This window comes from Nicotiana tabacum, chromosome 3 (assembly GCF_000715075.1).
Source record: "Nicotiana tabacum cultivar K326 chromosome 3, ASM71507v2, whole genome shotgun sequence".
Classification (NCBI taxonomy): Eukaryota; Viridiplantae; Streptophyta; class Magnoliopsida; order Solanales; family Solanaceae; genus Nicotiana; species Nicotiana tabacum.
This window is the reverse complement of record NC_134082.1, coordinates 11,783,708-11,798,009: the sequence shown is the minus strand read 5'-3', so window position 1 is coordinate 11,798,009 and position 14,302 is coordinate 11,783,708. Positions and strand designations below refer to the sequence as shown.

Here is a 14,302-nt window from a genome sequence, read left to right as displayed (position 1 = left end):
TAAATCCTCCCTTTAATAGTGCTATGCATGAAACATTGTCTCCGTATAATATTGTGGGTCTTTTATCACATTCCGACCCACATGTTTCTCGAATGAATCACTGATCTCAATCATATGCACTCCCTGCGTGCCGGTTTGAAATCGAGCTTTATGGGTATCAGATAAATAACCTGCATCTGCATTACCAATACGATATGCACCACTTTTGTTAGCATTAGCAAGATAAATAAGTGCACCATCTACACCGAGATAGAGTATTTCAGGACCAAGGAGCTCTTCATCCTCTTCTAGAGGTTGGAACGGATCCTTATTCACTTCAAGTGATTGAATATTCATTGGTGTACTTAATGGGTACACTTTGTCCATGTAAAAGTATTTTTAAGACCCTCTTGGAGCTCTTCCGGAGTTCCAATAAGATTTATGTCACCAACATAAACAGCAAGTGTAACAAATTTTGATGACATTTTCTTTATAAAAATATATGGACAAATAACATAATTTATGTAACTTTCTTTCAGCAAATATTTACTGAGGCGATTATACCACACGCGCACAGATTGCTTTAAACCGTACAAAGATCTTTATAATTTGATCGAGTACATTTCTCAAGACTTTGAATTATATGCTTCGGGCATTTTCAATCCTTCAAGGATCTTCATATAGATTTAGCCAAATAAGTCATATAGGTTAAGACTTGTATCTAAATGGTATGACATCTTCAAGTGTCTGGACTGCTAGTCCGATCCTCACAATCTTTTACAATATTGTGCACTATATTGTATTAAATATATCGTCGACGATCATTTTGTGGCAGTTCCGAAGCGACATAACTTGTGGAGATCTCATCACTTTCTTTATTTTTAGGTACCAGAACTTTTTCGGGAGTTTCATTAAATGTTATGTCATGGGCTCTTCTAGAGCTTATTTCCTCCTCATTTTGATCATTAGCTCCTACTATTTTTCAAGGATTGTTACCTTTGGAACCGATTGGTCTACCACGCTTCATGCGTACAGTAGACTTTATCCTTCAGGGACTTTAATTTTAATAGGAGCATTTGAAGCTGAAATATGATATTTAATTTTGGATCAGCAAATGCTTCTGGCATTCGACTTGAATTATCTTCTAAGTGAGGATCATGATAATTCGATTCATATAGCATATTTTTCAACTGTTTATTTCATCCCCCAAATGTTAGAAAAACTAACATATATCCCCAATCATCTTTGGGAAACATATCTTTGTGTATTATGGTAGAGAAATTAATCATATACCACACAACAAAAGATAGTAAAAATATTTGGTTTCTGATCCTGAACCAATTGTGAAGGGAGGACTTATCATATATTGTTGATCTGATGCATACAAGTGCTGCTATATGCAATTTAGAAAATATTAGACCAACACTTGAAGCTTTGTTCTCATAAGCAATGGTTTAGCCATTAATAGGAGGTATTCAATGCTAAACCAGCTTGGATATAAACCAGCATTATCAAGATGAACTGTCTTGATTTCATAATCTGAAAATTATGCTCTTAATCGAGAAAAGCAATTCCAAATGTCAAACTGCAGGTTGACAATAATTACACATGTAACCATCTCATATATGCACCTATAAGTGGTTCACATGATAGGTGAACGGGTCCCATATTCACCTTTTATATATTTCAGAATCAGGGGTCTTAGTCCCAACTTTAGCTGGTATAATCAATTCATTATGAGAACAAGCAACACATGAGAATTCCTGAAGAATCTTCTAGTTCTTTAGTATATGCTTATCTGAATTCTCAAATAGCTCATTTAAAAATGGCAAATGAAAACTTCAAGTTTATCATGTCATGTGTTATCTCTTAATAAACTTCTGGTTTACTATGGCGTAAACTTTTGCATTAGTAAACTTCTGATTTACTATGACTGCTTTTGCATTAGTAAACTTCTGGTTTACTCTGATACATGATATAGTACAAAATTGAAGAATAAGGCGGGTAACTTCGCACATACATATTATTTTACCCCCTATGATTGTGGAAACATGAAGATTTTTAATCTTCCAATCATTTGTAGTCTCAATATGATAGTCATTTGTATTAGTAAACTTCAGGTTTACTACAACATATGTTTTGACCATAATCATATAATATGAATGACATATTTGTATATAAACTCTTCGAGAGCCTTCATTTATTATCCACAATTTAATATTTATCAGACACTACTGGTGTCATATGTCTTCTAGACAAACAGTTAGCTCTTCAGGAGTTGTTGATATATTTTGTACTATCAAATATTGCTCAGACACTTCTGGTATCATGAGAGAAATTCTTAATAAAATGAACATTATAAAAACATTATAAATTTATAAATGTAAGAAATTAAAAATTTCAGTATTTTTATCATCAACTTTGTGACAAATATCTCCTTTAGGGAGAAACGCCATTAACATCTGAATATTTTATATCAAAGCGGCAACCACATAATCATTACATCCTTCAGGGAAAGATACATGAGTTGTTATTTCCTTCGGGGAACTCGATAACTAACCATAAAATATTAATGTGGTTGTAGTACAAAGCATTCTACAAGAATGCTTTTTGCCTTAGAATGATATTTAATAAAATTATTCAAGATATTTTACGTACAACGGGTACGTGCGGTAATGATCTTTATGCCACAAAAACAAAATTTATATCCTTTGTTATTCTACCTCTTCAGGAGGTGAGTTGTGGTATTTCTTCATTCACTCCAGGGAATGAAAATGTGCTTCAAAAATAACTTTGAATAGCTTATTATTTTGTTTAAGCACAGAAAGACACAGTTTCATAATATTTTCTTGCTTCAGGAGAAAATTTCAATTGTGTTACTTCTTCAGGAGCAAATTTAAAATACGAAATATTGAGTATATATTCCTTCAATCATATTACCTCTTCTGGAGGTGAATTGTAATATATTCACATCAAAAACGTGTTCCTATTTACGCCCTTTATTAATATTGTCACATTTACTTCAGGAATGGGCTAATATTTATCAAAAGTTCTCATCCTTCAGGGAACGGAACATAATTATTTGAACGTGCATTAATCACACCAAATCGTGTGATGTCTTAGAAGCTCTTTTACGATAATGCTACTTCAGGAGCAAATCGAGGCATGCATGTACTATAGAGAATATTTCTCTAGTTTATCTTCAATTGTAACCACAGAAAGCCTAAATTATCACTTCTAGTGGCCATAGGCATATACCACTTCTGCTGGTTAACAAAAATTTAGTTACAATGAGATATGCGAAACATAACCACTTCTGGTGGTTGTATATTTCTTGCAAACTCTGCTGGAGTATAAGTGGATCTAACAATGTCATCCACTTTATAGTTTCCTATGCAATATTACTCTTCTGGAGTAAAATTAAAATCTTAATTCGAAAACGAGTAAGTGAAAAACGAAACATAAAGATATACAAATTATAGTGTTTTAAAATTCATAAAATGCTCCAGAATCTCGTCCAATGATTATGACTCACTTACTAGGTTCCTAAGTACCTTTTTTATTTTATTTTAATGGCAGTAGCACACATAGCAAGTAAAACGCATAACTTATCTTTGATGGTGTCTGCTAGACCCATCATATCAAGATGAATTTCAGCATCAAGCACCCAAGACACGTAGCTTTTGCCCGATATATCCAATACTACAAATTCACGTTTAGAAAGATTTGGCATTATTTACAAAAAGAAAGTTCGTACCTTTGATACTTTCAAAGTATTTGCTCGAGATGGCAGAGTCTCGTGCTGATAACGTGTTATAAAATAAGATTGTAAAGTAAAGACAAGTATAGAGAGAAACTGATATATTATTCGAATTCAAACTGATGTACATAATGAACTGAAATCTCTTCTATTTATAGAAGAAAGGAAGCTGTTGTGTAAACTGCTGTGTAAGCTGCTACTACAAGCTGCTATTACAAGCTGTTGTGTAAGCTGCTGTGTAAGTTGCTACTGCAAGCTGCTGTGTAAGCTGCTACTGCAAGCTGCTGTGTAAGTTGCTATTATACCAGATATGGATAATCTTCTACTGAGAGCAATGTTTATCCATAACGGAGTACTGAATGGATAAGCTTATTACCCGGTATGGATAATCTTCTACCTAGGGTAATGTTTATCCATAACCGGGTACCGAAGTGATAAGCTTCTTCAGGAAGCTTATTTCCAATAGAGTACTAAATAGATAAACATATTTACGGTGGAGTCCTATATGGATAAGCTTCTTCAGGAAGATAATTTACAACGGAGTACTAAATGAACATTCATAATATAATATATTTATAACATCTATACTTTACATGTAGAATTTTTTGTCCTTTTTCTTAGGCCTTTTGCAAGGATCAGTAATTGTCTGAAACACAATCTTATCTATGATTAGCATTTATTGGTTTATTTAAAGGATAGAATTTCGCCAATTCAATTTATATGATATTATTCGACTATGCATAAAACTTAAGGAAAAAAAGATTTTTGTCACTTATGATCTTAAAAATATTATGAAATTTCTTGATTATAAAAGTATGTGATTAAGGACAAAATGAAAATTTTAAAAATAAATTATTTTCACATACAAAAAAGTGATATTGAATTTTAATCATACTCTTTTACTTCTTAGAATAGCTTCAAGTGAACAATCACATGTGAAATATTTTAGATTCCACAATTTATGGCATGCTCAAGAGAGTTTCAAGGAAGTAATAAAGAAGAATAGGATATACATGTGGAACATAAGAAAAAAAATAGTCGGCGATCTTACCTTCTCTCTTTTTTATGAGTATGCTTATAAAATCTCTGCCAATTCATTTGAACCAATTATTAGTGACGTGTTAGCAGTATTTATCTATAACTAAGTCATTTCTACAATCTATTTGTTCAACTACGTTTTGCTTGTAGTTAATTAAAAAATCCTTGATTAAATGTGTCGTCATGTCTTGTTTTGCTTACAGGATTAGATTATTGTTGAACAATTTTACTTTTGAGTAATTAAGAGTTTAATCTTGAAGACTTAAAAAACGGGATTAAAAATAACAAAACTTTAGCGCGATTTTTATGAGTCGTTTGAGTTACTAACTTGAGTTAGTTCGAGAAAATAATTTTACAAAATTAGTTCCTTTTAAAAAAAGATAATTATTGTAACACAAGAACTCATGATCAATGAAGAATAGTTCCGCAAAATTACAAAAAATACGTTAGACGCTCATCCAGATAATTAGAGAAATCACTATCCCAGGGCTTTTACTCATTGAACACACCTCATCTCTTTAGTTACTTATTTTTATGTAAATAGTCATTAATCAATTAGGTAAAATAAAAACCACAATCTGTAGAAATCAAATTTTGTTTTAACCTGTTTTTTTTAGTGATATTGAGTAGCTACAACTATATGTTAGTTCTCTCTAGAATTCGACTCCGAACTCTTTAGCCGAATATACTTTCCACCGCTGCTAGCCCTTCACGCCTAGAAATGGGCGTGATCAGTAGCTTAAATCAATAGGCTAAGAAAATGCACCTTAGACGCGATTATTATGAGATCATAATGTCGCTTGAGCTGCATCTACTGCAACCGAATCTCACAACCACATTACCTTATGAAGGTAAAGGCTGTTCCAATAGACCCTCAGCTAAGAACAGTGAGATAAAGAAATCGTAGTCTCATAAAATTGCAGTAAACTGAGCATCTGAGATAAAGGAAAATACACTTAACCATAAAAGAAAATTGTCAAATCCCATACATGGAAATTCTGACCACCTAAACATCAACTCTCCACATGGCAACATTTGTACAATCGCGTTGATATAAACTGCCTCGTCGTCTGATATTTTTTTACACTCATTGGAGACGAGACTTCCTCTGCACAGCCGATCTCGAATATATGACATCTGAGCTTCAGCATACCTGATTTTATGTTTTAACTACACAATTTACAGTTCTCTAGCACATGCAACAACTTTATTTGCAATTTACTCCATACCTTTGAAGACATGTATGGAGTTTAAACACTAGATGTAGGAGAAAAGGAAGATAGGTAGCTCAAACTAGCCTCAGTTAGCTGTACAACTTTCTTTCCTACAAGACTAAGCAGGGCTTAGGGACTGAGCAGCAATTCTTCTTTCTGCAAAACAGAATAACAAATCATTTAATAATGGCGTTCGGACAATATTTGACTGAACTGATTAAAAAAAATGTGTATTTGAAGTTGAATAAGTGATGCATCCAATGCTCCAGCCAAATGCAAACAGAAAACTGCTTACCCCCAGCAGCAACTAGTTTTTCAACACGGGCAACAATATGCTTTCCGTAAGTGTATTTCTTCAGAGCATTCAAGTGAACTCTTATCCTCGACATGATCAGCTCACGTTGCTGATCGCTACAAGTTTCCAAAACTTTCTGTACAACGTAATTCGCAAACTGATCTTTCATCATAGCCTGGACAAAAAGAAGAAAAATGAGGAAACATGATGCACATTTTAAATACCAAGGCTTCTCACTTTTTAACTCTATAAAAGATGATCGACGATAGACATGAGAACGTGAGAAACAAGACTAAAAATTTATATGATGCACTAAATACCACCATTATCACAATCACTTATCTATGTGATTGTCCTCCGTACATGAATTGTATTCCCATAGATGCAAAAAATTAAAATGCAAATATCACTAAGGTACGATTTTCATGATTGAATAGCATAACATAGATAAATCAAGAGTTGAACATCATAGAAAACTAATTCATGACATTTGAGGAAATCCTTTTAGCATACACTAACGTAATGATTGTCCAGCAGAAATTTTGAGCCTCTAACTAAACGTATTAAATAAGTAGGTAGCATGTTTTCAGGCTACAATGGAGCTTGAAATGGTACAACTAATTTACGTTTTTATATTAGCAGCACAAATGTTTTAGCCAAAAGCTTTCAAGAAAAGACTTTCTTCTTAGCTAGCCAACATGAAGTTGTAGGTGGCCCATCCTCAAAACTTTCAGTATATGGGATACTTAATGTGGGTCAAATATAAAGTGAGATCATTGAAAAAAGGTACAAGGTGGGGAGAAAGGAAGTTCCCAACATAGAAACCCATCAATCAACCAACTCCGCCATAATCCCAAATTATCGGGGTAGGGTGTAAGAGTCCTATATCCATCACGCTTCATTCAAGTCCAACTGGAATATAGTACAAGAAGTCTAGCTTAAAGCTCACAGTAATTCTTCCGCTTCAACAAATAGGACTATTTCTTTAAGGGCGAAGTCCAGCAGAAATTAGGGAACTACCCAATGCTCCAAGACATCTCTTACTCTTTTGTTTTTCCAAGACAACAGTCTCAGCATCCAAAATCTGGTGCTACAGGGTCACAAGGCACATGAATTATTTCTACTTAAAGGGGGAACAGGCCAGAATGTCCAAAAGCACGAACATAATACAAATGTCAGAAATTCAGCTGTTCTCTACTGCCAATATGTGATTTGCTTGGAAATGGTGAATAATTAAACACATTAATATGCGACATCAGCATGTGTCTTCGTCCTCACGTCCTTTCAAACATGTTAAGGGGAAGTCCAATGCCGCTCACCATCCAGCTGGGGATAAATAGAGGTCTAGACACGCTGGCACCAATCATTCTTGCGATCTAGTTGATTTAATTCAAGACTCCATAATTTCAGTTTGACATAAAGCACAGTTGCTTTAGAGGGTCTAATGACTCAAATTAAGAGACAGGAAACATCACTTACAGATGAAGCACGGTTGACAAATGATCGTTCAAGGCTAAAGTTTAGACAAACCTGAAGAGGCTCATTTTCATCAGTCGTACCAAGCATCTCATTCACCAGTAGCTGTCGTTCGCTGGAATTACAATAAGTTAAACACTTCTCTACAACATTAGAGGCAAACTTCTGCTGACTCATTTGCACAATCTTCCCAGCTAGTTCCTGAATTATGGTAGAGCGCTCATGCGGCTTCCCGTGCTCCAGTACATGCTGCAAGTGTTGCATTTAAAACAACAAATGGAAGAAAAAGGAAAAGACAAAAAAAAAGGTAGAATTGTACCTCAGTATAGGAATGAAAGACATGTTTGCTAATATAGCAAAGTGTTGTTAGCACAAACAAAAATTTAGTTGACCAAAAGAAGCTTCTTCAAACACTAGCACTTTAGCAAAACAAATGGAAGGCAGCAAGAAAGAAAGGTTTTTGAGGTATCAAAGAGGGAAAATCCCATTACTTACAAAATTCTTTTTTCTAGCCAGAACAGGTTCCCCATTTAGCATCATGTTAAGGACAGCAGCATACATTAGCAGCACTAGAGAACCAGGTGAATGTGCATGTTCATGTAGTTGGAAAGTTGATTGAAAATTTTTTGCAAATAATTTTTCAAATTTCTAACTTTGTTTTGGTTGTGGTTTTTTTTTCCTTTTTATTTCTTTTTTTGGCAAAGGAAAAAAAACATCTACTTTAAGTTTTTCAAAGGTTCTAATTTTTAAGGGAAAAAAGAAGGGGAATACTTTGCAAACAAATAAAATTTCCAAAATAGGAAAAGAAGACAATTTGCAAAAGATTTCGCTTCAACAACCAAATGCCTTTATAGTAAAAATCAATGACCTCGTTTTGGCACTTAGCAGTGACACAACAATGTTTTCCTAGTACATCATAAAGAAGCAAGACAGAGCCATCAAAAAATTGAATGAAATGCGCAATATTACCATAGTCTAAAATAAGCAAAACATGTGCCCATATCAACAACAAATTCAGGAATCACCAACTCAGATACATTTTACGCATTGCTCCATACAGTCAAGAAGTGAGGATATTGTGTAAAATACAACAGATATAACGAACTACTAACTCAAGAAAAAGAAAATGGAAATAATTGCTTCTAAATAAGACAGTCAAGATACCTTATCAAAAAAAAAATAAGACAGTCAAGACACCAGCAGCAGCAACATATATAGATAGTAAGTATTCCATACCTGAACAACATAATTACCATATTGATCTTGTGCCAACATGCTAACAGATCCCAGGATTTCTTCCATCACTTTACTTTGGGTTTCTGGATCACTACAATGTTCCAATACTCTCTGACAGATCAAGGAATATTCGTAAATATAAAACACTAAATTACTAATCCAAATGGATAAGACACACTACTCATCTACCTGTATTACTCGACAGCCATATGGATGGGTGGAGAGAGTAATAACTTGTCCAAAAAATGTCGAGATGATAAATTGAATGTGATCTTCTGGTACACATTCAATACATTTCTGAATAACGTGATTCCCATTCTGATCTCTTACACAACGCATGATATTACCATCAAGCTCCTCAACCATTTCAATCTTCTGGTCTACGTCGACTACTTCTATTGCCTGTATAGTGAACCAAACAGAATAAGAACCAAAACAAAAGATTAACACTAGCAGATAACACTTATGAGCATTTCTAGAAACAATTTGGTATACCTTCTGTATGACGCGACAACCATACATTTGAAGGCTCAGTGTTAATACATGCCCAAAGAGCTTGCCAGCTAATTCTCTCCTCTGAGATGCCATTCCATGTTCAAAAAACTGCAGGAGAAATATGGACATTATGATCCATTTAAAGAGAAACCGGACAGATAGGAAGATACATGCACCACATACCTTCTGGATTACGTAATTTCCAAAGACATCAGTCATCAAAGTAAGAGCTTGGGGGAAAATTTCCTGAAACACCATGTTTTTCTCCTCAGTGGTGGCAGTTTCCAGCTTTTGCTGAATGAATCGACTCCCATACTGGTCGGCACTGATCATAGATAACATATATTGAGGCTAGTTCAAGTAGGCAAAAAACAGAGGTAGTTCAAGTAGGAAAAAGACGCGTAAGAGCAAGTTTACCTAAACTCAACAACGTGGCCTGCAATTTCTGAAAGTTCAAAACACCTGGTCTTGTTACTTTTGAACTCTTCCAGTAGGGAGGACGCTAAGTTGTTTTCCATAGCATCCAAGTGATATGGTCCTATGACACCTGCAGCAGCTATGTTTCTCATTCGTCTCATATTATTATAATCACTATGCCTCATAGGACTACCGGGTCCCACTGGAGAGCCTGGGATGACAGGACTTGCTAAAGGACTTCCAGGATATGACAAGCCAACTCCAAACGCAGGATTTCCATAATAGCCATGGTGACCTGAACCACTGCTTTTGACTCCATACTGAGATTTCTGAGGTACAACATTACCAAGATAAGCTTTCTGAAGCAAGTCTATATACGAATTTCCCATGTAGTTCCTGTCCAAGGAAGGATCGTTAAGAGCAGCAACATATTCAGCTGTCAAGTACTGAAGATACATAGGGTCCATGAATGACGGCCCTCCCATTTGATTTCCCATTCTACTGAGATTATGCTCTGAGGTTGCAGAGCTCAAATTAGATCCCCCCAACATCCGAGAGTCCAATCCAGGTACAGCCATAGCTGATGCAGCAGCAGCATTTCCAAATAAAGGTGGCAAATTACAGTTGCCAAGATGGCTTGACATTGGACTGAGAGAATGACCACTTAAACCATAATTAGAAAAAGATGAATTTGGACTATCCAAAAGTGGATACTGAGGAAGTACGCCACCTCCACTATTCAGTCCCGATCCTTTGAGGTATGAACTATTGGAGAAAGCAGCTTGGGGGTTAGAACTATTAAGGTCTGAGCCGACAGAATATGGTACTTTTGCAGACTGAGCAGTAGAAGCCCTATTGAACTGTGGGGATTCAGATTGCTTCAAGAATTCATGCTGCTTTGTGTTATTCTGCCCACCTGCAAGATTGGTGAATATAGTATTAAAACCAACTTCTTGTTCAATCTGAGAAATGATGTCAACCGACGTACCATTAGATAGATTCATGCCAGAAAAAGAAGCAACAAGCTCTGGAGACTCAGTTGGACTATTAACACTTCTCTTGTCTGAATTGACTACCCTCCCTCCACCAATAGGAGTAAGGCAAGGACTAGGAGCCCTTGCAATGTGCTGGGGATCAGGAGTGGTACTTCTTGATAAAGCAGCAGCATATGAATAGGAAGCAGCCACCTCATCGGATGGGATTTGAGTGCTTGATGCAGACCTTAAAGGCTTTGAAGAAGAAAACTCGTGACGAAGATGAGAAAGCTCAGCTTCTGCTGCATCACCACTTCTGTCAAAAGCATTTCGACTAGCTGGCCGTGAAGGGTGACCAGGAGCAGGTGACACACGGCTGAAGTCATCCTGGATGAAACATGGCTTAAAACCCATCAGATGATCCTGTTAAATTCTCTTTCTCGAGATAAAACGTAAAACAGGTTTCTCCCGAGACAAAATAAGACCCCCTTCATTTCAATTTATGTGCCCTAGTTTGATTGGGCACAGAATTTAAGAAAAATAAGGAAACTTTTGAATTTTGTGGTGTTAAATATGCCATGTGGAATGTTGGAGTTAAAGAGTTGCTAACTATTGAAAGAGGCATTCTATTTAAGGGGCACAACTTGGAGAAGCAAAAGAGGTATGAAAGTTGAGATATAATCTCCACTGAAACAAGCAGCCAAAAGCAATTTCACAATAATTTCACCGGGTCTTTCCAAAAGAAAAATCCAACTTCCAATTACAAAACCAACATCTACTTGTTCCTTGGTAAAATTTCTAAATGATACAGCATACCTGTAGTGTTGTAATCCATAAACAAATATATATATTCGCAACATAAGGAATTTCTATTTTTTCCTTAATATAGCAATATCAGTATCTTATATTGCCTATGAACTTACTGCACTATACTAAGTATACATAGAAATGCAACATCGTTCTAGACTATCATCAATTGTTACACTATTTTGCTCTTATCCTGCTAATGCAAAAATCCAGTCCCATATATGAAAGAATACATTGTTCCGACTGACATGAGATGCTTGCTCTTATTGGAACACACTGAGCCCACACTTTCTCAAAGCCAATCGCACTTGATATCATTAATTGTCACAATAATTTGTTTTTATCATGTGATCGCAGAAACCATTCTCATAAAAGGAACAAAAAATGCTCATTTATGTCATATATGTCCAGATGAATTGTCAATAGAAAAATTTGAGATAGAAAAGAATAAATAAATAGAGAGAAAGTTAAGTTAAATGAAAATTTTGAAGGCGCCCCTTTAATCATAATGCTAAAATGTTGGCCTCGGAGATGCAGAACTGCCTCAAATCTCATCAGCTTAGCAGAGATTATTGAGCGAAATGGAGCTACACGTCTACCAAACCATCATGTAAACAAAGCGGGTTCAATAGGAAGACTAATCGACTATCACCTAGCATTCATGCCACACAACAATAAAATATTTCCACAATTCGAAAATGCCAAATACAGCCAAAACACCTCAAGGAAACTTGTTGAACTGTTTCCTTCTATACCAAACATACCATTCGGGCAGTAACATAAATGAGCTAAATTCATGAAGCATTAAATACCAAACGTTAATCGCGTCACTTTCAAAAGCATTTAATACCTGAATCTTGGAATCTAACATCCAATAGTCAATGTTGAAATTGTAAAAACAAAAAAAAAATACACTAGATAAAGTTTGAAGCATGCACCTGGAATATTTCAGCAATGCTCTTCTTTTTACTACCTAGTCCTAGTCCCGGCAAACCAATCAGCCCATCACCACCCCATTCCACTGAACCCTGCGATTTATCCGTTTCATTCTCGCTCTCCGCTTTTTTTGAGTTAAATCCTGGAGGCATGGGTGACCTCCTACCATTACCATTATTATCATTCTTGTTTACGTTCCTCCTATCACCAATAGCGGAGCTCCCTCCTTGCAACCTCTGTGAAAACCGCCAATCTTCTTTGGACAAAAGTGGAGGAGGCAACCTAGGATTAAGGTTTACGTTCGAGTAATAGTAAGATAAGTAAGCAGGATCAGACCTAAGCTCCTCCTCAGACATGAAACCATTATTGTTAAACAATCCACCCACTGCACTCGATGAACCCTCAACAGTAGGTGGAGCTGAGCCACTTCTATACATATTCAGCTCCTTTTCGCGATCGTCAGCTTCTTGTCTTCGCTGATCATGAAGTAACATCCCAATTTCTTTCTCAAACTCATCTCCAAATGAATTTTCATTGTTCCCAATCATCGGTCTCCTACCCAATTCAGACACCATCTTCACTCACTCATTCCACAACAAATATAATCAATACCCACAAGCCTTAACAACCCAAAAAAGCTATTCAAAATCAAAACTTTGTCATATATATAAACCTTTAAAAACTACAAAACCCCACGTGCACAACCTCAAAATCAAAGCTTTAAGCTCTTAAAAATCCAATCTTTGATCAAATAAAATTCCAAGAAAGCTCCATGATCAAAGAACAATTACATATACCCTCATTCCACAACATGTATAATCAATACCCACAAGACCTAGCAACCCAAGAAAGGTTTTTTTTTTAAAAGATTCACATAAACCTTAAAACTACAAAACCCCACAAGTACAACCTCAAAATCAAAGCTTTCAGCTCATAAAAATCCAATCTTTGATCAAATAAAATGGTACCAAGAAAGCTCCATGATCAAAGACCATATATACTCAATTCTACAACAAATATAATCAGTACCCACAAAACCTAGCAACCCAAAAAAGGTAAAAGAACCAAACTTATCATATAAACCTTAAAAAGTACAAAAACCCACATGTATAAGCTGAAAATTGAAGCTTTGGTGTTGATAAAAATTCAATCTTTGACTAATTAAACTCCAAGAAAGTTCTTTTTTCTCAACATAGAACAGGTAAAGAAAACTGTGAGCTAATGAGAGAGGTGATGAAGGTTAAATGGGGAGAGGAGAGAAGAAATTCTGGCGGCGAATCAATCCCTTTTAGGGTTTTGTTTTTTGAAGTAAGTATTAGGCAAGAAATGATTAAATGCAAGAAAACAGAGTTTTATTCCGTAGGTGTATAGTGAGTAACACTTTTTAGCCAAAATTAAAAATGAAAAAAGAAAAGAAGTTTATATTATAGATAGATATATATGTAGAGAAATAAAGTGACGTTGGTATGCCTAGTGTTCCTAAAGAAGAATCTGCAAAATGCCACGTCTACTCTTCAATTAGATTGGGAACTGCTCTTGTTGAATTCTTGGTCCTTCTTGGAGGATTTTTATATTTTGGGTAAATATCTCCTTATTTTTACTTTTTCCGAAAGAAGGATTTGACCAACGAGATGTGAGGCGAAATGATTGGATCCTTTAGCTTTTACTTAAATTT

At 35.5% G+C, this 14,302-nt stretch overlaps 1 protein-coding gene across 4 annotated transcripts; it reads right to left on the bottom strand.

Annotated features, from left to right (window-relative positions):
* Positions 1 to 5,670: 5,670 nt before the first annotated feature.
* LOC107794520 (pumilio homolog 2-like) lies at positions 5,671 to 14,041 on the bottom strand. Of its 4 annotated transcripts, XM_016617016.2 has the most exons (10): positions 12,630 to 14,041; positions 10,899 to 11,271; positions 9,911 to 10,826; positions 9,677 to 9,818; positions 9,494 to 9,601; positions 9,188 to 9,400; positions 8,999 to 9,109; positions 7,817 to 8,011; positions 6,287 to 6,461; positions 5,671 to 6,147 (listed from the first exon to the last, which is right to left on the bottom strand). In XM_016617016.2, exons 1-10 carry the CDS (start codon positions 13,200 to 13,202, stop codon positions 6,110 to 6,112), a joined length of 2,844 nt encoding a protein of 947 aa, XP_016472502.1. In that variant the 5' UTR covers positions 13,203 to 14,041; the 3' UTR covers positions 5,671 to 6,109. The 4 variants fall into 4 exon arrangements, with proteins under 4 accessions (XP_016472502.1, XP_075105317.1, XP_075105316.1 ...); XM_075249216.1 differs by having other exon boundaries at positions 9,494 to 9,818; positions 12,630 to 13,996; XM_075249215.1 differs by having other exon boundaries at positions 9,188 to 9,601; positions 12,630 to 13,996.
* Between the last annotated feature and the right edge of the window lie 261 nt (positions 14,042 to 14,302).